Source organism: Rhea pennata, chromosome 18 (genome assembly GCF_028389875.1).
Source record: "Rhea pennata isolate bPtePen1 chromosome 18, bPtePen1.pri, whole genome shotgun sequence".
Taxonomy (NCBI): Eukaryota; Metazoa; Chordata; class Aves; order Rheiformes; family Rheidae; genus Rhea; species Rhea pennata.
This window is the reverse complement of record NC_084680.1, coordinates 8,342,030-8,365,997: the sequence shown is the minus strand read 5'-3', so window position 1 is coordinate 8,365,997 and position 23,968 is coordinate 8,342,030. Positions and strand designations below refer to the sequence as shown.

The 23,968-nt window shown below is 44.6% G+C and overlaps 2 protein-coding genes across 3 annotated transcripts; one reads left to right on the top strand and one right to left on the bottom strand.

The window, feature by feature from the left end:
* Positions 1–139: 139 nt before the first annotated feature.
* BBLN (bublin coiled coil protein) lies at positions 140–4,176 on the top strand. Its single transcript, XM_062591191.1, has 2 exons — positions 140–329; positions 2,941–4,176. The coding sequence occupies exons 1-2, from the start codon at positions 242–244 to the stop codon at positions 3,123–3,125; spliced, it is 273 nt and encodes a 90-aa protein (XP_062447175.1). The 5' UTR covers positions 140–241; the 3' UTR covers positions 3,126–4,176.
* CIZ1 (CDKN1A interacting zinc finger protein 1) lies at positions 4,127–23,633 on the bottom strand. 2 transcript variants are annotated; one of them, XM_062591188.1, is made up of 15 exons: positions 23,383–23,633; positions 21,197–21,312; positions 18,537–18,703; positions 17,210–17,345; positions 16,240–16,300; positions 13,332–13,411; positions 12,868–12,947; positions 12,023–12,205; positions 11,544–11,674; positions 11,040–11,124; positions 10,273–10,386; positions 9,764–9,940; positions 9,053–9,122; positions 7,834–7,955; positions 4,127–4,881 (listed from the first exon to the last, which is right to left on the bottom strand). In XM_062591188.1, exons 1-15 carry the CDS (start codon positions 23,490–23,492, stop codon positions 4,276–4,278), a joined length of 2,238 nt encoding a protein of 745 aa, XP_062447172.1. In that variant the 5' UTR covers positions 23,493–23,633; the 3' UTR covers positions 4,127–4,275. The 2 variants fall into 2 exon arrangements, with proteins under 2 accessions (XP_062447172.1, XP_062447174.1); XM_062591190.1 differs by lacking the exon at positions 7,834–7,955 and having other exon boundaries at positions 4,700–4,881.
* Positions 23,634–23,968: the final 335 nt, after the last annotated feature.

The following is a 23,968-nucleotide window of genomic DNA, read 5'->3' as shown; positions in this document are numbered from 1 at the left end:
GGCAGCTGCGCGCGGGGCGCCCTGACCCTAATAGTGGGCTTTACCTCAGCGCCGCCGGCCGGGCTGCGTGACGAGCGCGGCGCGGAGCTCTCCCATTGGCCAGCGCTCCGGCGTTCTGCCGCGCCCAGCGGGCGCCCCACCCCCGGCGTTCTAACACGCAGTCGAGGCGTTCCAAAGCGTTCCAACGCCCGCTCTCGGCGTTCCGGCACGTTCCATCGCGCCGTCCCGCCGTTGCAGCGCCATGTCGGGGCCTAACGGGGAGCCGCACGTGACGGCGGGCGCAGCCGGGCGGGACGACGGCGGCGACGATGACAGCTTCGGGGAGGAAGGTGGGTGGGGGCCGTGGGGTCCAGCCAGACCGGGCTGCCCTGCCTGGCCCTGCGCCCAGGGAGGCCGCATCCCCCCTCGCTGCCTCGCGTTGTTTGCGCTAACTGTAGGGTTAGCCTTTTTCTAGATTTATTGCTGCAAGTCACTGCCTTGGGGATTAACGCTTGCCAGTGAACTCTGTTTATTAGTTTTCCGAAACCAGACCTAGTGCTTGCCAGGACTCGTCTGATGACCTTGTGGTTACATAGGCCGAGGTGGAGGAGATGATTCCTTCCCCCAGTGCAGCATGGCAGCTCTTGCATGTTGCATTGAGTTGGTTCTTTTTTTGTGTGTGTGTGAAAAGATGATTTAGCGCTTTTGTTAGGGTACAAGCCTTGATGACCAAGGAAAAAGGATGTTCAGATTTTGAACCCACAGGAGAGATCGCATGGGTGGATCTGGATGAAGTAATTGTGGGTGGAAAAACTAATGTAATCAGCTTGGCAGATTCCACTTTCAGTCACTTTGCAATGCCGAAGTATGACATTTTTGATACTGTCCTGAGCAGTTAAACAAAAAATGGATGGAGGAAACGAGAAAATAGTAGAGCTCAAATGGGTATGTAGAGGTCATTCTTAACATCAGAAGTCTTTTGAAGAGTAAGCACATAGCTGCTCTCCTCTTGAACGTGGGGAAGAGTGAAGCTTTGCTTTCCCTTTCCCCAAAGATCATTGAGTTTCCAGCAAGCACAGACCTGACCTGCACAGGTGAATCTTGTTGTTCTGGGTGACCATCTCACAGTGACAGGAGGAGCATTTCTGTTGCTGTAGTACCCCAAGAATGGTAACAGCACCACATCATCCAACAGCGATTTGTGTTTCAAATTTCTTAAAGAGCTAAGAGATGCAGTGGATGGATGGAGAAAGTCACTAAATATGATTTACATCAAGTCTCTACATTAGGCTATTCTGTTTGTAATTAGCTGAGGTTTTGTGCACACTATCTAGTTATAATGATCTGTAGATATTACTGATTTAGTTGAGGGAAAACTCAGGATCACTTCTTTGATTTCCCAACAGGAGACTGGTCAGTATGTATGGGCTTGGTGTGACACCAGTTAGAAAATGATGAAAGTAACTGACTTTACTCATCAGGGTCTAGTGTGTGCCAGGGCTCTGGGCACTTTGCCCACAAGGGCACCAGGGCTCAGCAGCTGAGCAGGGTAAAGCCAGGCTTGTGAGCTCAGCAATTTTTCAGCATGGCTCAAATGCTCACCTCTCAGAGCTCACTAGAAAGGTACCCAGAGCACCTCCTCCTCCTCATTTTCTCTGTTCTCTGTTACTTCAGAGTGCTGTTCCAGTCAGGTGCTTTGTGTGTATTACACTTGGCTCTAAAGCTCTCCCAGCTGCTCAGAGGAATCTGGTGGAGAACAGCCAGCCGCAGCTGGGGAGGTGTGAACTTGTCTCACTTATGCAGGTCTCTTCCTCTCCTGCAGCCCATAGTCCCCACAGGCCTCAGCTCATCGATCACACAGCTTGACGCCTTCCTCCCATGCTTGCTTAGCCTGTGCATCTTCGGAAGGGAATGTGAGACCGGTTCCTCCTGAGGTCTACTGTAACCCCTGGGTTTCCAGCTCATGCCAGACTTCCAGTTCCTAATTAACTTGTCAGCAGAGGTTTATCTTGTCTGGTTTTCCAGTGTGGCTTTTTGTTTTTCTCCAAGATTGCATGGATATTGCTTGGAGCAATTCAAAAGCAGGGTTTTTTTATCGCAACAACACAGCTATCTTCATCTGATTAACAGTATTAACACACATTGCTGTGAAATGCCACTGTATTGGGACTAACAATTCTGTACTTGAAACAAGCGCTTTAAGTAAGAAACTGTAACTAGGGAACCAACTTCCACTTCACTATTCAATTTGTCTATTAGGTTGCATAAATCTAACAGGATCATTTTGAATGAATTTCTTCTGTTTTTAACTTGAAATACCCAAAGTCTTAATGGTGCATGAAAATGCTGTGGATGGACTTGGTGTTCCACAGTTATTTCACTTTGGAAACTGGTGTGGCTCTGTGGCATCTTCAGGTCTCATCCCAGCTTCTGCCACAGTAAAGACTCTCCTGTTTTGGCTGCCTGACCCAAACCAGGCCCTTGTGAGACACAACTCAGCCTGGAAGCCTTAAACAAGTAATTTACAGAATGTAAACTCTCTGATATGCTCCCCAAATGCTTGCATTCTCATCAGGAAAGATGATCCCTAAGGCTGCTAAAAAGGCTTAGTTGTCCTTGGGATTTATTTAGTTCAGTTGCAGATCCCTGCACATTAGCCGTCAGCCTGGGATGAGCTATTTATGTAAGAGATCAAAGGCTGTCGGATGCGCTCAGAATGCGTTTCACTGTGCACAGGTTATTTGCCTTCGATCTTGTTACCAGTCTTGCTTTCCCATTGGTCTCATTTGATCAGTGAACACAATACAGCCAGGATTCAGTTACATTTTACTTCACTGAACCTATGGCAGGTAAGGCATGGCCAAAATGCTGTAGGCATGTTTTACAAGAGCTGTTGCTGCCTTAACTGACTGCAGTAAGAGAACTTAACATTGTTCAGTCTCTCATTTCCCTTTCCTTTAGAATACGCAGCAATAAACTCCATGCTAGACCAGATCAACTCTTGCTTGGATCACCTGGAGGAGAAGAACGATTATCTACATGCCTGCTTGAAAGAACTGCTCGAGTCCAACCGCCAGACCCGCCTGGAGTTCCAGCAGCAGCAGCAAAGTGAGCAGCAGAATATGGGAGACAATGTGCAAGATTAGCAGGCAGAGCCTGCTGCCTAGTTGACTGGCCACAACCTGTCAGTTATTATCACTAAGGGGACATCTACTCGTTGCTGATTTAACGTAAAACTCGAATAGAAGAGTACTTCCTACCTGTTATGTGTCCCTTCCTGTGGTTGTGTCCTGGTATTCACCTCTACGTTCTGCAATGTGATGTAAAATGTGATGTAAAAAACACTTGCAGACATCTTAGACCAGGCTCTTCTATCCCCTTCCAAGCAGATGAGACAAGCCACTGCTGTGATGTTTTTGACTGTTGTAATTGGCAGCTGCCTACCTCCTTAAGCCGCCATTAAGGTCTCAGGCCTTAGAGAGAAGCATAGCAGGTGGTTAGCTCCCACCACAATGACAGCTGTATAGAGAAAGGAGATGGGGTCTGCCTGCCATGGGCTGTGAACAGTGCTCCATGTACATTTGGCAAGAGTATGCATTGAGCTTTGTGGTCTGAAGTCTTACGAACCTGTCAGAATGGCCTGGAGCCAACATGGTAAAGTGAATCTTACTACATTGTTCTACTTTTGTACAGTTAAAAGTTTTTTGGGGAAGTTAGGAAGTTATTTATTTAAAAAAATAATTGTTTTATTAAAAGGTTTTGAAACAAAATTTGTTCCTAAAGCCTTCAATATGAAAACAGACCGTCTTAAGTCTTGTACTGTTAACAGATGACCAAGACACACATCCTTGCCTAGCTCAGGATACAGTCCTGGTCCAGGAGTGCGCATCCTTGAAAGAGAACTTGTTTGAGGAGCAGAATGTCTCAACTGGACATACAATCGAGATTAACTACCTTTCTAACTGGAAAGGAAACTGAAAGGAGCTACAGAGGTTTCTTAGGGGAAAAATCAGAGTACGTCCATCTAATCCCTGAACCTTGTCTCTATGAAAATCAGATCACCACCTTCTTTCAGGTTCAACAACCCAAGCCTCAGTCTTTCCACAGAACTAATGTATCCCAACTGTACGAGTAATAGTCAACACCATTCTGTATTAGACACGCTAAAGCCAGGCTTATTTTATTCTTAAAATAAAAACAGCAGTAAAGTTGAAGGTTTTCGCTCTATTAAAAGACTCCGAAAATAAACATTTCCAGCAAATATCATGGGTAAAGGGCTCTCCCTTTAAGGCCATTCTATCTGGGCTTGCGCCTAGTAGAGCGCCTGCACCCAGCAGAGGTAAGACTGGCTGCCTCACCTTTGGCAACAGAGGAAGGCTCAGCTGCTTCCTCCTGGCCTGTGTTTGCTGCCTCATTCCGTTCTAACCCCCCTCCACTCCCTGGATCCTGGCAGTTGTCTGTGCCTTCACTTTGCCTGGCTCCAATGCCTTCTTCCTCCTTACACTCAGCATGTCCCAACAGCTCCCCTACGGTGCAGCTCTCTTCAAGGAGCAAGCAATCGGCACTAGTGGTAGCGGACTTGTTCTCCTCCTGTAGATTTCCTTCTTCTACAACCATGACTCCACACATGTCATGAGTCTTGCTGGCTAGACTTTTGTCCTCTGCTACAGAGGTGGCCAGCTCATCCTTACCCTCTGGAGACTGTGAAGCTGGTTCTTGTACTGCCGACAACTCTGTACCTTCCTTGCCTATCCCGTGATCAGCATTCATCTTCTTGCTGGTATCGGCAGCTGTAGTAGGAGGCTGTTTCTGATCACCCAGCAATTGGGAGCTGGAGCCCTGGGAATGCAAAGGAGCCTCGGGGTAGGCAGCTGGGGCACGATGCCTTGCTGCCTTGTATCTCTGCAAACATAAATAAACCACTGTAAGAGATAAGCCCAGCCCAGTTACTGCAGCAAGTAGCAGCTGGTCCAGGAAAACCTGTACAAAGACAGCAGTGAGTGACAGCTAGAATCTGCAAAGGTGCATACTGTCTCAGCAGCTCTCCTGGCCTGGCTGCTGAGCCTTTTGAACAGAGAAGGGTTAGCTCCTGTGAGGAAAAGTGCTGATATTAGAAATTTAACTCTCTCTTGCATTACTTAATGCTGAGTAAGTGCATGACATGTAGCTCCTGAGACAAAATCATGTTTTGATAACTGTTCATCTCAATCAGGGATTTTGTAGATACAACACTAAAAAAATGAGAACTCTTGCCCAGCCACTGCCAAGATTCAGCTCTGGACATGTATCCTGGACACACGTGACTATGGGCTGTCCTTAGCTAGAGAGGAGTGATTTAACCACCATGAGAAGAATGTTTAACCACCACAGCAAGATTTAAGTTGAAAGCTTAAGATTTTTCATTCTGCTGATATAATCTGTGCAGTCACACTGCCCTATGCACGAGGATCAGAGAGCCCTTCAGTGAAGCTGTTTTTGGGAATACTACGATATCAAGAATATCTTCTTGCTACAAGGTACAGAGATTTTCTCTAGAATGCAGTTAAGCATATTATCAATAAAATGACTCATTTACACTAGCTACCACAGCAGTGGTCTGTAAAGAGATAAACAAGGCCACTCTCTCTGGACTGGATTTCAGAAAAGCAGTAGCTCTGCTACTGGTATCTGATATGCATGAAAAAGCTGGTCTTCAAGTCCCAGACAGATTTTGAACTAAGGGAACAAAACAAGGCTTTTTCTTTTCCACAGCAGTTCCCTTCACCATCAACTCACTTTCAGCTTTCTGCTAAAAGGTCCCTTGAACTGGCACTACCATTACACCTAACAATTTAAAGAAACTATTTTGAGTGTACTGGCTTTCACCACTGTGTAAGGAGTGTTACTGCAGTCTACAATGTGGAATTAAGGTGCTTCAGACAGCCAGCTTTACATTTTAATTCAATTTATCACTGCAGGCTTTTCTTTCCATTTCCTCAAATCATAGGATTCTTTTCATGGGCAGGGTATTATATTCCTCACTTCTAACAACTCAGAAGTATCACATATAATAAAAGTATGGTCAGGGCCATGGCTACTATTTGTTTGCAACATTCATTCAGTTTCATTTTAAAAAGTTTTCCCAGAACTACTATAGGTTGGTTTCAGAAGGGGGAGGAGAATAACTGACAGTTTCTGTTCCCTAGTGCTCTGAATAGAGTGAGAGGCTGGATACCATTACACACTGGGGCTAGATCAGTTGAGTCATAACTTTGAACCAAACTTTAGCTAGGCACAAGCATGCTGGTTTGTTTTCAGAGTGATGCTGTGAACTCCCTCACCAGCAGGCAATTCTCTGTTTCAAAACCCTTTGCTGAGCTAATCTGATGAGAAAAAATTCTTTCAACCTCAGAAACTGGAAGGGATTTAACTCAAACTGTGACAACTCTGAGGCCTCTAGGCAGTCAAGATGAATAGTTATCTGTCTGGAGATATTTAGGGTTGGACTCTTGTCCTTCCAGGTCACTAAAACATCCATTTGAAGGGTGCCCGATCAGCTCTAAATGGGCCAGAAGGGAGGCATACACACTGCTGCTGCAGTTTCACTCCAAGCTGATCTAAAGTAGGGCAGGAAAGTTTTGTTCCAGAAGTGACTAGCAGGAGTGAGAGAGGATGAGCAACCCCTGAAGGAATAGCTGTAGTCTTCTCCAGCTATTTGCCATTCCAAATCCACAGCTCTAAGTGCTGATTTCTGCAGCAACCCCAGCCTTTGTTGTAGGCAGCAACAGCAGACTGGGAACAGTTAACCTGTCTGAAGATTAGCCAGAAACTACTACGATACAACAAAGACTGAATGTATCTGTGGTAGGGAAGCACAACAGCTTTTGTTCAGGCAGGTTTGGGGTGCAGGCAGAAGACAAGGTTACAGTGGAACCTCTCTTAGCAGGGTCAGGGAATACCACTCTCCTACACAGGCAGGGCCCAGCAGTGGTCACCAAAGGGAGAGAGTACAGATGGTACAAGTCCTGCATACCCAGCATGAGACACTAATCCAGCCCCTCACCCACGGCAAGTCAACAAAGACAGAATGATGAAGGCAGACTCCAGACCAGCTCAGTAGGGAAAGGTCCCACATAGGAAAGCAGCAAGGGGGCAATAGGGGCATTACTGCTTCTTCAGATGGAGCCAGTAAAGCAAAGCAGCAGCATCAGTTGGCCAAGGTTTGTGCTAAGGAGTTTCTAGAAAAGGCAGCAGACAAACTGACTAACTTCCTGCTACAAGTTGAACCTTAGGGCCCAAATGGACTCTCACTGGCACCTGGCTTGTAGTTTTCATCATCTAAATAGTGCTGTAATGTTTACTTCCACATTTTTAAGATGTTTATCTGATATTACCTGACCCCTTATGGATGAACCACACCTGCAATTCCAGTTAAAGGAGCTGTTCCTGCAGTCAGTGTAGCATCACATGAAAAAGATGTGTATGTACCAACTTTCTTGAACAGCCTCTTTCTGTCTAGCTCTTTCCCCATTTTGACCCACCTTTAATCTTTCTAACAGAGAAAAGAAGATGCCTAGATTTGAATGAGAGACTCCACAGGTTCAGCAAACAGAGCAGACACTCTGAGAAAGATTTCCAGCTAGAAATGGGCAACAAGATGACAGCAGCAGTAGCTGGGAAGCAGGACTGGACTGGTTTTCAATCTACAGGGGTGATGGAGACAAGCACAGAGCACATCAGGGAAAGCTGTGGCATGATGGACATCAAGGATGATGGAAATCAACTGAAGACAAGACAGCTAACGTGGAGGAGTCACTGAAGAGACACGCACAGGGGTAACAAATGCCAGGCCATGCAATTGCCAAAGGGTCTAACCTGAAAGTTCTCAAAATGCATCAGGGACTTGCAGTGTGCGAGCCGGGCAGCAGAGTCGCTATGGTAGAATTTGTGACACAGCCTGCAGAGGTAACCTGCGACGGGGACCAGAAAATCCAGGCCTGCGAAACGGGAGGGGAAGGGAAATCACAGATCACATTGAATGGAACTCAAAATAATGAAAGTATGTTAAAGGGAAATTAAAGGTGGTGGTGGGGGGAATAAAAATGTAAAGCTTTGCTTCTGTTAATCAGGGATTTGCAAGATGACTTGCTGAATATCTTATCTTACCACAGAACGGCTGTGTGGCTGATATTCAGAGAGAAATCTGGCTACCAGAGCAAAGAAACTAAACAGAGTAAAAAGAAGAAATAAAAAAGAAAAGAAAAGAAAAAAGAATACAATGGAAAACTACAGAGAACATGTGATCTAGTGTAATGGGATCAAACCAAGCAGAAGACAGCAGGCGCGCAAGAGGAACACGCAGAGAACATTCACAGCATGAATCATTATTCCATCTGCCACATGATAGTGGAAGGTTACAGCAATGTGGAAAATTGGTGTAAACAGAGCTCTCCTTGGGCACCAAACAGCCTCTGCAGAGCTGCCCTCCTCACAACATGAGTGGCCATTAGAGGTTTGAAGTCAGAGCTGCTTACATGGTGGGGACTGGAGACAGCCATCTGGAGGCAACACTGCCCACCAGTTCAGAAACGTGTCTGAACAGCCACTAGGTAGAGCGTGGGGGTTCTGAAGCAGAGGAAACATGCACAGTCTGGGCTCTGGCAGAGAGCTCGATACTGTCAGCACTGCTCAGTATCTCTATAAATGCTGCATTTCTGCTGGAAAATGTTCTGATCAACATGCTCTCAGGCTACATCCTCTTTCCAGAGCATCCTTTATTTGCTATCTTTCCTCAGTACTTCTCCTGCCCTACTTGTTCTGTTCCCTACCTTGCTAAAATAACTGGCTCTCATCTTTTCTTCCTAAAAGACGAAAGGTAGCTGACAAACATCAATCATATCCTTATGTTTACCACTGAGCAAGAGAGCAATGTTTGGCTCTTTCTCCAGGCAGCAGTGACCTGCACCAGTCTGACGCAGATGCTGGAGCAGTATGGCTCAACAACTCATTACAACAGTAGGTAGATACAATTCTTTCTTATAACTGTGACCAGAGAAGGCTTTGTGGGCCCCAGTGCTTAAGTGTGCTTGCTTACCATAGGCTGTATCTGGACAGTACTTCTCACTTCCTTCGTAATCCTCCAGAGTCACTTCTTTCAGCCCAGTCTGGAAAGCAGAAGAATGTTAGTGCCTAGTGCACCTACACCAATTCCCTTCCTGAGCCTGTAGTTTTTTTACTGTTAAACCTGGGAGCAAACCAGAGGATTCAGGTACCAGAGAAGGAGTTGCACAGCATCTGGTTAGGGACAACTAAAAATATTCAGTGTCGGGAGACCACTTCATTACAAGGATTTAAAATGCCTCCAGCACTCCAACTGTGAAGCACCTTAGCCATGTACCTGCTCTTGATAATTGTTCTCTACTGGGAAAACAATACTTGTCAAGTAAATCTCCACACATATACATGCTACAGAACTAAGCTGCTGCTGGGTTACTCCAAGAAACTATGACAACATCTTTGTCAGAAATCTGTCCTCTCAAATAAACAAGTTGCTTCTGCTCTTCAGCAGCAAGATAATGTTCGAAAACACCAGTAGAAACTGCACAGCATAGTAGAAAAACCCTTCTCCATCCCATGAGTAGTGTATGGGTCTCTTTTGCACATCCTGTGTGCTCTGGAAGAATCCCAGAGTCCTCATCCTCCCGCTGGACAATTGAAATCCTTAGCTCAGTCAGCAAAGACCAACTAAATTACAAGAGCCCAGAGCAGATTCTCAGATCAGACTTTCTCCTTTGTCATGGCATACCTGCTTGGCAGCAGAATCTTCATTCTCTACCAGCACTACATCAAGGTCTTCCTCCTCACCAGCTCCCTCTTCCTCCTCCTCCTCCTCCTCATCGTCTTCAAAACAGCCAACAGCATCCACTGTAATTAACTCCTCCGAATCTTCTGGGCTGCCCAGCTCCTTCTCTCCCAGCCTCACCTATCAGGTACAGAAAAGAAAGATCAGACCAACTTTGCACACTCCACCTGACCAAGGAAGACACCCGATGGCTGAACAAACTGCATTTGATGCCTAGATGAGGCTGCAAGAGAGGGACAAAGCTATCTTGCTTCTAGACGCATCCAAACCTTGCCCTTTTTTCCTTCATTTCTTTAAGTTCTGATAATGGAACTCCAGACAAAGATGAGAAGAACAGGGCTGGAAGAAATGCATGCCTTCTTCGTCATCTTAGTCAGGAAATCTGAAAGTTAACATGCTCTACAGCACAGCTGCCTCCAATGCTGCACAGATCTCTCCTCAGGTAATATTACCTCTTTGGCTTTCTGTTTGTGCTCAGGGGATTTCATATGCTCCACAAACTTGCGAGGGGTCTTGAAGTGGCGACTGCAGACAGTGCAAAAAGGACGGAGTGAGCGTTTGGCCAACTGAGGAAAGAGGGACGAGAAGATCCAGTAAGTCACAAGAGGCATCACTTTAGGAGAAATGCAGATAAATCTTCACTGAAACAAAGTCACAGCCCTTCCTAGAACAGGGAGACCACAAAAATGAGTCGTCTTTACAGCAGAAATGGATCCCTACTGCCAAAGAGATGGAGAATGTATGTGCAGAGCAGAACATACATGGTTTATAAAAGGTGTCCTTGCACTTGTCCCCTAGGAGCCAGTAACTATGGTGTCCTGCCCAAATTTTAACTTGAATATTTACACACTGCCCACCAAATATTCCTCTATTCAATTATAATTGATTAGGTAAGTATCTGTGCATACAAGAAGATGACAGACCATACTTATTCAGAAAAAAATTAAAACAAAACCACAACCCAAAGGTGCTTCAGGCGGTATTAATTTAGTATGACACCTGGTGGTTCAACCAACACCAGTGTTCAGAGACAGCAGGTAATATGGCCTTGCCCTCAGGCAGTGAGAATATTACAGGCAGAACTTCCCATGCATCTCTCCTCTCCAATCATCTTTCCCTTGCTGCTTGTGGAAAACGAGATGTGAGACACTTCCACTCAATCTCCATGAAAGGTCAGGACAAAGAAGAAATTCATGCTATGTTAACAAACATAGCATACCTTGTGTTCTTGGGTCCTGCGATGTTTGATTAGATCCCCTGTGAAGTGTATCTGACAAGTGTTACACCATCGTTGCTGGGTCTCTCTGAAGTGAGAACAGAGATATAAGTCACACCTTTTTACATTCTCCAAGGAATACTGCAGCCTGCAATCTGTTCTCAGCATTATTTTCCTAAGCATACCTATCTTCACAGACTGGTATTTATCTTCGCTCCTTCCCTGCCACTCATACATCTTCATGTAACTCATGTTGACAAAAAGGCACCAGTCAAAACAAATCTCCAAGCTGTATGAAAAACTACACAGCAGGTTGATGTCAACACTGGAGTTCTTCAGCAGTAGATTTGCTTGAAAGAGATTAAAGTCCAAGAAACTACAAGGATTTTGCACTTTACCACCCGTAACACTGATACAGTGAGGAATTTTGCAACCTTTGTGGGTCCACACAAAAATTTTGTTAGGTCCACGTTCAGATTTTGTTTTCTATAAAACACCAACACCTACCCATCTTTCTCTGTCAGCATCTTCCGCTCCTTCACCATGGGCAGTAGAGAGACAAAACAAACATTGCTCATGTGTTGAATCTCCCCAAGTCGCTGCTGGTGTTGAATCCCAGCCATGTGGGATTGGAAATTCTAAGAGGTAAGTTAGGAGAAAGTCATATAGATGAATTCAAAATACAGAAAAATAACAAGTATGAGCTATGCTTTCCATTCTCTTGACTGATGTGTAACAATGAATTGGTATAAAAGCTTAAGAGCATGGTTGCCTGTGGGTCCACCCACACTGGTTCTCTAGCACGTTGCTTGCCAGCTGCTTAGAACAAGTTTTTATCTCCTGCTCGAGAGCTTTTCTTATGCTCCTTGTTCCTAAAGCATGAGCTCTTGCTAACATGTCTCCTGCTGCATGTCTTCCCCATGGCAGCTGGCCATCCAGTTCTTTCCCTTGTCCCTCCCATTCCCATCAGACCTGATGATTTATACCTGCTGACTGCAGCAGTCAGTCTTGCAGATGTAACAGTAGAATTTAAGGACTGATTCAGGGCTAGGATCAGCTGTGCCCACCTCACAGGTCCAGTGCCCTGGTTTCAAAGCTGTTGTACTGATAGCTCTGCTCTCACTGCTCTGCTGGATAGTCACTTTCAGTGAACCTCCGGAGCTCAATACCTGCCAAAATAAAAGGTCAAGACTGATTCCAATCCCTCTGTAGGAAAAACTACAGATTTTACCTTGCTTTTTAAATGCAACCTGTGCTCCCTATCCATTAAGAAAATGCATTTATGCTTGAATGCACAGGAGGCTGATCAAAAAGACCCTTATACACACTCCTTCTCCCAACACTGCTAGATCAGCAATGCCCATGTCATTAGTAACAGGCTTGTTAGTACAGGCAGTTGTTGCTATAGCTTCTGCAGACACTATATTATCCTGTCCATGGAGACTGGAGCAACAGTATCTTGGTAAGAGATGCTATCAGCTCATGCTTCTCCATTGCTGAACTAAAGGCAATTCTGCACCACACCCAATGGAAGATGGAACCAATCAAACAAGGGCAGGATGACAGATCTGAAAGATCACTAAGCCACAAATATATCCAGTTATGGAAGACTATCAAATCTGATTCAGGAAAAAATGGCTAAATCTTTATCTGTTTTCACAGTTTACACAACTTAAGGACCCAGGTTAATGTCTGTTGCATGGGAAAGGCATTTGGTATAACAGGCTCTGTGGGTGCTATCTTATTCCCAGTGTCAACAGGGATCTCTGCAATGGAGGGGGAGGCTGTATGTTCTGTCCCAGTTAGTCTGCATGGAGTAGTGTCTACCCACCTCAGGGACCTTTGGTTCCTCAGAGAATTTCCTCTCTTTAGAGAGGTCTTCAGCTGTGTACTCCTTCACCCTATCTGTACCTAGAAACAGAGAATTCTTTTAGCTGCCTTAAAACAAAACAACCACAGAAAGAAACAAAGCAGCAGGTGAATGAAGTCAGGGATTGCTGCTCACAGTGATGTTTGGCCACAAGCCTAGTCTATAAGCCTTTTTCCAAAGAATCCTTATCAAAGAGGAAAACTCTTCCCATCACTTGCATTTGGTAGGCTACAACAACAGCTTTTAGGGTACTATGTTCAAATACGTTTCCTAGATATTCTTCTCCTTCCTCCATCCTACATGGTTGGAGGAGGACATTTCTGAAGAGGCTCATGGGACCTACAGATGCTGAGTGTTAAGTGCAGTTTCAGAAAGGAGCGCCTTAAAAACACAAACATCTACGGACATGGTGCCCAACAACTCACCATCAGCTTGGACATGTGTGCTCGACTCTCCTGCTTCCTTGCTGCCTGCTGCATCCTCTAATGTAGATTCTTCCGTCACGCTTCAAAGATATCAAGAGAATAACCTTATTTGCCATGTCACAGACCAAGAGGTTCAAAGACACACCAATATACAGGCTGGGGTTTAAACCACCATGCTCTCCACTAAACTCCCTCAAATAAGTAAACTATTGGAAGTGGTATTTCAAGCAGGGATTTGACAAAAAATAAACAAACACACAAAACTAATGCAGAGTGGGCATTATAGAACAGATTCAGAAACAGCAGCCAAATAATCCATCCAAAGTTGTCAGAACTCATTCTTTGGATAACAGCCCTCTCCTGCATGAGAGATAAAGAGGAATAATCTCATACAGGAAATATTCTGAGTAAGACCTCTGAGAACTCATTCCTGTCTCAGTGACCTGCAGGGAAATTGCAGTATCTGGACATTATTCCAGGCTGCTCTGTGTATGAGGGATAGCTGGAAGAAAGGAACAAGGAGAGATCTGTCAGAACCAAAGAGGTTCTCAGTTATGTCTTACAGGGATTTCATCATAACTGGCTGCTGTATTTTTACCAGTTATGTTTCACTCTAGAGTCCCCACAGTTCTGCTTTTGCAGGAAGTTTGTTTGGACAAGATATATATCAAATGAGTTTGCTTTGTTTTCTTTGTTATTGCTGATCTGCTCTAAGAAGAAAAAAGATCCTGAGGGGACTGGTAAGAATAAATGGTTGCCTGACGAAGGGCACAAAATCTGCTTTAAAGTATCTTTCTCTATCCCTCATGTCTCCATCAGGACTAACACTTCACCACAGCTTGAATGTCTTTTCTCAGGCCAGCCCTATATCCCACCAGCTAGTGGTATTCTGCCAAGTGACTGTTGCCTGCAACATTCCGCGCAAGCAAGAATGCAGACAGTGCAGGTACTGAATCCAATGATCCAAACACACATACACCGCATAATTTATCAGATTGATAAGTGATAATGTAACTGGGTTACACAGCTATAAATATGCAGCAGGGTTTGGGCAGTGTAAACATGAAGAAAACAAGAGTTGCTGGCATTATTTGTCAAGTGCTGCCAGCAGGCTTAACACCATACCACACACAGATGGTGACAGCACTCCAGGGCAAGGGTTTGCAGTCTAAACTCAGATCTAGGGGAGCAAAAACCATCACAAGCCGGAGCTAAGGAGGAAATGATATTACATGGATACTTGTCAGGCCATGCTAGAAGAAGTGGGTGTTCAAGGTGGATTTAAAGATGATGAGGGCTTTCTGCCCTGGAACGAGGATGTTGTTTCAGCCATATAGATGGCATGTAGGAGAAAAGGCAGGAATGGGAAAAACCTGAAATGAAGGAGGAGTCCGGTACTCCTGGCCAAAGTGAAATGACAGAATGAAACAAGAAAGGAAAAATATGTGATGTGAATGAGGGAGATCTATCCTCATCAATGAAGGGCAATATGAGAACGGTAAACTATCTTTTTCAGAGATCCATCATAGTAAGTAAACTGAAACACTTCCTAAAGAAATAAGGAAGGATCTATTCTAATTAAATATCAACTATAATACATACAGCAAACCTAGCAGCCCCTAACTGCTGTTTAGGAATGGATTCTCCTAGTAGCAGGCTTGCTGCAGTGAGAACCATCATTCCTTAGACTTCATTCTTTTTTCAATGTATATAACAGTAGTTTAATTAATACTCTATTAAATATTAATGTAATTAAAATTAAATTAGCTTTGGCAAACAAATTAACAAAGCAAATGCTTAAATGCATTCATCTGAGCTTCAACTGAATATATTCACTTTCTTGCTAATTCATAGAATCCATAATTCACAATGATCCCTGACTACATAATATTTATCATTTTTTATGTTTTACATGATCAATATCTGAACATCAAATTAATCCTGGAATATTCTCCCCAAAGCTAGCTATTAGAGAAAGAGGTGAAGAAACTTGTCCGAAATTACAGAGTGAATTGCTAACAGGGAAGATAAGAGGACCCAGGAGTCCTGACTCATAAGCATTAACATATGTTGGAGAGCTCTCAAATCAGTGCCTCCAGAAATCTTCATTCCCTCCCTCCTCCTCTGCTCCCACTGCACAAGCGTAACAGGGACAGTTCTGGGAGAGACGCAGCACCGCACAGATGGCATAAGGAGCTACATAACAGGCCCCTCCCGCTAGATGGCAACACAGCCTTGGCTGTCCCTTCGTGTACCAGTCGGAGAAGTGGGGAATGCCAAACGGGCCTGCTATGGCCGGCAGGCCTGCGCGCTGTTCCTCCCTCGAAGATAACAGGAGTGCCTTTGTTTATTTATACCCAAGATACAGGGGGACTGGCAGTACAATCTTTTCAGAAGATACAGGACCCAACACTCATGGATAGAGGCCCGAGAACTAAGGAGTATTAATTCCCTTCCCCTTCTCATCCCTAAAAATAAATTACCCTCTCCCATACCTGCTTTAACCTGCTTATTCCAAAGCTTTTCCTCTCTGCTGATACCTGCCTGCTCACTTCTCTTTTAGCATTTTGGCAGGAAAATTAGAGAAATATATTAAAACGGAAAAGAACTCTGCTTCTTACAGGAACTCAGGCAGGGGAACAAATGACCACACTCCATTATGTTACATGCTTACAAGATGCATCTCTTATTTTTCATTCCCCTTGCTGGGTCACCATCAGGAGGAATCCCTACAACCCCCTAAATTTCAGCAAACACTGTAAGATTTTCTGAGTTGTCCATGAACATCTAAAATACTTTTCAAATGTCAGACATCAGGCCAGTACAGTACTGCCCAAATTACTGAAAAATAAAATTAGACAACAATTCTACAGCTAATGACTATTTTAATAATGTATTCAATAAATACCTCTTCAGTCTCTTTGCTGCAGGCTCAATGTTCAACACAGATTCTGTTGGAGTTCTTGGCTCTGTAGGAAAACAGAAGATCTCCTTAGGAAAGCATGTTCCCTGACAGAATGGCCAATGCCAATAAAATTATGTTAAGAGTAAGTAATACTATCCATTTGATTATTCTGATTTTGCAAATGACAGTGACAAGGTTAGCTAATTCAAGAAATTAATAATAATCTAAGAGATGGAGTTCTATTGCAGATGTCACTGTAAGAGGCATGGCCCAGGAAGAGATCTGTGTTTCTGTCCACTAAGCAGCCTTAGTGCTATACGTAGGTGAGGAGAACACAGACCTTAGGAACTTTAATACATACCAAGGTAAGACATCAATCTGAAACTAATTCAGTAGTTTTTCCCAGTGCATATGAACAAGTTCACTAGTCGCAACCTCACCATTTGCCTACATTTTTAGATTGTGCACTCTTCAATCAAAGATCACATTCCCATGTCTTTATCGTATCAGAAACTGTAAAGTTTTCATTCTGACAACCAGAATTCAAGTATTCTTTCAACTCATCTCTTCCTTAAAACGTTGATTGCAACTGGTTTTGCTTTATGTGTGTTTGATTCCATGACATGTTGAGTTCAGCATGCATAAGGAAATGTAGAAGCTTTAATTTCAAGATAGTTTTTTTTCTCTCACCATTTTAAAAGGGGCTCACTGTCAAAGTGACTTCTGAGAGGCTTACATGCAAGAGATATGGAGTCAGTTTATTAAAAAAAATAAAGAAAAAAGAAAAAAGAAAAATCCAAGTAAAAAGGATACATGAAGCACACAGCAGAGAACTCCCCCAGGCAGTTCAGATATTTACAATTACAGAGAAGAGTAGCTGAGTAAGACTAAAACCATCTCCAGTCTGCAAAAATAGTCAAGAGATTCTTTATCATGCCTAGATGCATTTGTTTTACTACAGGCTCCCTCTTACCTGTGGAGGGTGAGGAGTTGTTCTGCTCTGACCCTGCTTGCACTTCCTCTGGGATTTCCATTTTCTCATCACCTTGCGTCTGAGACGAAGAACCTGGATCTAGTTCTCGCTTCCTGTCAGGGACCCTCTGAAAATCCTGCAATAGGCAGAGAGTTTCACAGCCGGCTCTCTGTCCTTCCACAAACTCAACATGTCACCTAAAGCACCAGAGTCTTACTTTGGGATATTCCAACACATGGTGAAGAAGGGAGGAGGGGGATATACATGGTTTACATTGGACTTTCTTGCTTCAAGCAAGTTTACATAGCTGAACAGAGCAATGCACTTGAATTCCAGACCACAAACACCCCTTTAATTTGTTTGGTGCTTTAAATAGCAGCTGTAGGAGACCCTGCTGCTACAGAGAGCAGGGTTGCTTCAGAAAGACCCTGTCAAGATATGCTTCGGCTGAGAGGAAGAAGAGTCCCAAATAACTACTACTCTTTTTCCCTCTGGAGAAAAGACAGTCCAAGAGTGGAAAGCTACTTTATTCAGCACATCTTTTTGACAGAATGGGATTGGACATACAAAAGTTAATCTTAAAAGAAGAGAAGTGATGGTCAACTAACTGAAGAATAGATTTAGGACAAAAGAGGTCTTCACAGTAGAAGGAGTAAGAGGCAAGTCAAAGGGGAAAAACAAGCTGCAGTTTTGGTACTCCAAAAGCTCTGCTACTATACAGCAGCATTCAGTCAGGATTCCTCCAAAATGTTTTAAGCATTCAGCAATTAAGTTTCATGACACCCTCATGAATAGGTATGATCCTGATCTTAAAAAAAGCCCAAAGAGGCACAGTGACTTGTCCATGTAGCAAGTCATTTGGGAACAGCAGCCTGGAGTGATATATCCCAACCTCTTATAATAGGCATTTGTCATCAGCTTGTTCAGTTCCCAGGCAGAATGAGGCTTTATGGGTGCTGCTCTAGGAGACTAAAGGGCAGCACTCCAGCCTCTGTGAAGTAAAGTGCAAAATACTCAGCCAGAATTTCTTCTACTGTAATTACTTTGAAGTAGATACTTCTAAAGGTTCCTTTTATTTTAGATCTAAACAGTTCTGCTATGAGAAATTCTTGGTCCTGGGCAAGAAAGGACAAGAAACCTTTGCATCATAAATGTAAATATGGACCACAAGAACCTTAGGGAAGGACGATGTCAGCAGCATGGTGCTAAAGCAGTTTTCATTCTAAGGCTTTCTCCTTTCTCTTTTATTCTCATCCACAATACAGCCAATTACTGCAAATGCAAGAAGAGCACAAAGCTCCCAAACAGTTGGAAATCACAACCCCACCTTGCGAAAAATCCGGTTCTGCCGTTGGAAGGGAAGGCTGGGGAAGCCCAGCCGTGTGGGCTTTAACGAGACCCCAACAGGTGGTGGCCCCAGGAGGGAATGTCTTGTAGCCTGAGGGAAAAACTGCTGCAGTGCTGGGGCTGTCATGTTAAATCCACGCAAGTTTCCTACAAATGCAAACATATGGTACATCACCAACCTGAAGTGCAAAGGAGAGAGAAAATCTCCCACTCATACGAGCAGCAGGGCAAGAGGGGCAAAGCTCCCCCACACAAGACACTGTGCTTTTCTGGGCACTTATGAGTGCTCTATACTTTACCCTTTTTGCCCCCATCCAGCAATCTCACGTCATAGTAACTATTACTATGCATTGGGCTATTATTCATGATTGTCACTGCAGACTTCGATCATTAGAGCAATTACTTAATCTGAGCACACTGGTGCTTGTGTTCACAACAAAACAAGGTCTCATTTTACAGAAATTCTCTGCAAAAAGGAAAAAGTCATCCCACATTTGTGCAGCTGGCAGCTCAAGCCATAATATGGACACTATTTAACACAGGCCAGCAACAACATTTCCTTTAAAATAACACTGGACTTTTCAAATACGAGATTTCAGTCCTCTCTGCCACCTGGTTATCATACAAGCTCAACATGTCAGCCTCAACTCAGACACTTGAGACGCTGCCATTTCCAATTATAATAGTCTGCTTTCTGAACAGTTCTCTTCAGCATCCACAGACTATTAACTAAGTTGCAACAATTTTTCCATGAAGGCAGTCTTTGCAATCCCCATTTTAGGGGTGAAGGAATAGAGGTACACAGATGCCTCAGCCTCATCTTCAGCAGCTGTGCATCTTTCTGGAAACCAGCATTTATACTCCTGTTGTTTATTTCTCTCAAATTAGTGCAAATCTTGTCTGCTAGTAGCTGTTAAGATCAGGCCAGAGAAGTTTAGAGATCAGCACCCAAAAATCTGAAAAGCCAAGCTACACTGTTTAAAGGCTGCAACACAATAGGAAGTACTTCCCTCATGTTTGTCTTTAAAAGCAATTTAATCTCTTCTTATTTATCATAAGTAATCTCTTACTGCAAAAACATGAAAGTGTATTAAAATATGTATTTAGCAATAAATTAGCTGCTGCTCCTCATTTAGTACCTTTGAAGAACTGTACCTCCATTTCAAGATTATTTATTTTTTCCTATTCCCACTGCTGAAGCCACATGCAGTCACTGAATTATTTATGTTGGTGTTTCTTGGGTACAGAAATACTACAGCATTAGATATTCTTACATGTAACCCAAATCTGAGTGACCAAAAAATTCAGATCCCTAAGAAGGGCTGTAGTGAACACTAACTACACTACATGCTACCCATGGCTAGCTGATATAGATTATCAAAAGACAAGTCACAATTCAATGTAGCAAGTAAGAATGAAAAGAAAAAGAAACAACACTAGATAAGAATGTCATTAATTGAGCAGTCATTAATACACTTTGTCCTCCTGATGTATCTAACTTGCCTCTGGTCCTCGGCACACTATTCCTATACAGCTTCTCAATAAAAGATTCTCCTTTAGAGAAAAGCTCAGCCTATGCTAACATCAAAGGTATCAAAAGGAATATGACTGACTAAAGTGGATTCAAACTTTTTCCTGACACAAATACACATGTTAATCTTCAGTAAGTGGTTTGTCCTTTAATCACTGCCAGTTTCCCTACAACCGGAGAGAGATCTGTAGAGAGCCACTGGAGTCACTAGAGAGCCCTCTCATTAAACGGGCAAGAGAGAACAAAAGGCAAGTTAACAACATGCAGAATAAATCTATTGTGTTCACATCTGGGCATGATTCACAAGCAAGACAAAAAATTCTAGTCATTAATCTAACCTAGGTAATTTAAAACTATCCCTATATACTGATTTTCTTCTGTTGAAAAGAGCTACGAGGTTAAAATAGAATTAAAAAAAAATCATAGCTTTATTCTTAATACCTTCACATTAGCATACTATTACGGCAGCTTCCTAAATTTGTTTTGAAAATATATCAAATCCAGCAAAATTTTACTTGCTTTGAAAACATAAGATGGAAGAACAGTGACATTATCCACCATACAAACTGGCAGTCATTTGAGATAACCAAAATTTCACATGACAATTGAAACCCAAACTATTTCTCACCATGATACACTTTATTTGTCTCTACTTCACTAGGCTTAGAGAAAAATCAATATCTCTTTCTGCAAAGAATATTAGTGCATATGTAACAGACAACAGAAGAAACTATTTAACCTTCCCACCTGAGAAAGACAAATAAACAATTAAAATTAAGTATTTTATCTAAATATATTCAAGTGAAAAATACTCTAGTACCACTTCTAAAAGGGAAGGCTTTTCTAAAACAAATATCGAGTATCTAAACTGATAACTTCTATTTTTGTTTCCAGTTGTGAACATTTGGGCACATGAGATTTTCAACAGCTGAAGAACCTCTATGATACGGACTATCAACAAATTTGAAGACAAAAAAAAAAGGAGACAAACAGAACTGCCAAATACAGAGACTGCAGTGCTTCAGCAAGAACTAGCCATACTATGGTTTCAGTCCATGAAGGGTGATTAAATAGCTGCACTAAGTAAGCGTCTCCCATAACGACAGTACCTTGCATCTGTTGCATGAGTAAGGCCCGCTGAAGCATAGGATTGGCATTGAGTAGTGATGGTTGATTCGTTGCCCGTAAGCTCAGCATCTGTTGCTGCTGTGGTGGTGGTAAACCCCTGGAAAAGAAGGTATTAATCATACCAATCCAGTAAGAACTACCCTTCAATTTAATTTGAACAAGTATAAAACAGAGGAGCAAAGAACAGCTGAAATGCTCATATACATGCATTAAAAGATACTGTACACCAACACTGTATCCTCTTTCTTCCACTCTCCTGGAATTTCCAAAGCTGACAGATTGTCTATCAAGGAATTTGAGGTCAGAGAGAACTCCTCAGCACCAAGCCCACATAAAACCTGTCAAGTAGCACAAAAAAAGCTCAGGAGCTGACTGCAGATCTCCAGAATTATGCAGCAGCTCATCACTGGAAACTAGTGATTTAGATCAGCAACTACACTTAACAAATAAACAAAAAAAAAAAAAAAGTTCTAAAAAACCAGAGTTTTCTTAATAGCCTAAAGCACATTTTCCAAAATTTACACCTCCCTCACAGAGCCAGACAGGTCACAATTGTAAATGGTGCCCCCTAACTGCAAGTATGGAAGAGTAAAATAAAGCAAGGGCTTCATATTTAAAACATAAGGGGGAAGAAATGAGCCGAAAGGGACTCTCCAGTCCTAAAGAGGGTGGAGCAGACGGGAGAGAAAAGCTTGAAGAAACTGGCATGCATTTCTCTAGGCGATTACAAGGTCAGGCCTACCTCTAACAACTACTGCTGACACAGCTAAATCTGTCAGGGCTGTAAAAAGGTACAAACACGGATCAAAATATCCAGGCTGATAAAAACAAAAAACAAAAAAGCAACAAAAAACAACTCTTAACAGTATTTTTAGCAGTTAAACTTCATGTTTGCTTCTCGATATTATTCCAATCCCAGAGCTAAGCAATTTATTCTGGAAAAGCTATATTTTTAAAGAATAAGATGCAGTCATGCTCTCTCTTAGTCGGCCGCATACTAACATTTTCAGTATAAGGGCAACTTTGCATATAGTACGGGACAGATAAAAGTGAAGGAAAGATTTAAGAGACATCTCTATTTCCAGTAGACCAGAAAGATTCCCACTTTTAGCTCTAAAACCTATTTGTTATACAAATAAATATTATCACTATTAAATAATGAACCAACTTTCACCTTAAATTCACATCCCATTGCTTTGAATTTCCAGCACATAAGGCTTTTGAGAGAACAGTAACTGTAAATAAGCAGATCATTTCAGGGATTTTCTATCAGTTGTACATATCTTGGCTCATCATGGACAACCGTTCTTAGATAAGAACTGCTCTCAGATAAGAATAGTTGTTTTCTCTCTTCTATGTTTTAGAAAAACACTGCTTATTTGCCCTTTTATGGCTTGCAGATGTCATTTTCTTTTACCAAAACAAACAAACAAATCCACAGGCCCCCTCCACTCGCCCTCGTATCCTCAACTGAGTGAGTCTCATGGCAGAAATAAGTTGCCTAAAGAGCATCCGGTAATCTCATTCTGAGTGGGAGATGCAGCAAAAGGAAAAAGAGATACATCTGAAAGGAAGCTCAATCACTGCAATATAATCTATTTAATAAGGTTCCGCGAGACGCGTATATACATGTGAGCAGGAAAAGGCATTTTCCTCTCATCTCTCTTAGCTGAGCGCCCCTCGGACGCCCGCCCCCAACAGCCTGGGTGCTGTCCGAGCCCCCTCCTCCGCCCGAAGGGGAGACACTTGACTTCGGGGCATCTCGCTGGTCGCGACCCGCCCCGCGCCGCGCTCCGTCCCTCAGCGAGCGCAGCGCAGCGCAGCGCGACGAGCGGCCCCGCGCGCCTCCCCCACGCCCGCCGAGGAGAGACGCGGCCGGCGCCGCGCTGTAACGCCCCTCACCGCGGCCTCCGCCGCCGCCCCCGGGGCCCTTCTCGCCTCGCTCCCCCCAGCCCCCCGCGCCGCTGCCGTGGTCCCGCTTCCCTCGGCGCCCCCCCGCCCCGGCGGCCCCCGCCTCCCTTTGTCGCCTTCCTCGCCGGGGAAGGGCGGGCGCCGCGCCAGAGCCGGCTCCGGCCTCCGCGGGGCGAGGAGGGCCGGAGGGAGCCGGGGGAGAGCGGGTCCCCCGGCGCCAGGCCCGCGATCCCCGGCCTCGCGTAGCGGCGCTTACCGGCCTCCCTGCTGCGCCGGGGGGTGGTGGTGGTGGTGGTGCTGCTGCTGCTGCTGGAGGAGGTGCTGGAGCTGCAGCAGCTGCTGCTGGAACTGCTGCTGGTTGAACATGTCTGGGGAGCCCCGAGCAGGGCGAGCCTGAGACAAAACACGGGAGGGCGAGGGAGGCACCGGCTGCGGGGCTGGTGCGTATCAGCCTAGCAGCCATTGAGCAGGGGAGCCGCCGCCGCCCATTCATTCACGGAGCCGATCCCCCCCCTTCCTCCTCCTCCTCCTCCGCCTCCTCCTCCTCCTCCTCCTTCCCCTCGGGGTCACGGCGAGCGGCAGCCGCCGGAGGAGGTTCCCAAACCCCACCTCCGAAACGCGCTCCCGCCCGCCCCGCTCGGCTCCGCTCCGCGGCGGGGCCTCCCCGCGCGGCCCTTCCTTCCCTTCCCTTCCCTTCCCTTCCCTTCCCCTCCCCGCCCCGCCCCGCCGGCCGCCGCCTCCATCTTCCCGCCGAGGGCAGCGGCAGCCGCCGCCGCGGGGCAGCTCCGCGGCAGGGCGGCCCCGATGGCCCGGGGGGCGCCCGGAGGGGACGGGCTCCGCCT

Coding starts and splice junctions, on each gene's coding strand:
- CIZ1 (XM_062591188.1), bottom strand. CDS start 23,492: ATGTTCAACCAGCAGCAGTTCCAGCAGCAGCTGCTGCAGCTCCAGCAC. Junction 18,704..21,196: donor ACTCATGCAACAGATGCAAG/GTACTGTCGTTA, acceptor TTGCATTTGTAG/GAAACTTGCGTGGATTTAAC. Junction 12,206..12,867: donor AGGAACCAAAGGTCCCTGAG/GTGGGTAGACAC, acceptor TTATTTTGGCAG/GTATTGAGCTCCGGAGGTTC.
- BBLN (XM_062591191.1), top strand. CDS start 242: ATGTCGGGGCCTAACGGGGAGCCGCACGTGACGGCGGGCGCAGCCGGG. Junction 330..2,940: donor TGACAGCTTCGGGGAGGAAG/GTGGGTGGGGGC, acceptor CCTTTCCTTTAG/AATACGCAGCAATAAACTCC.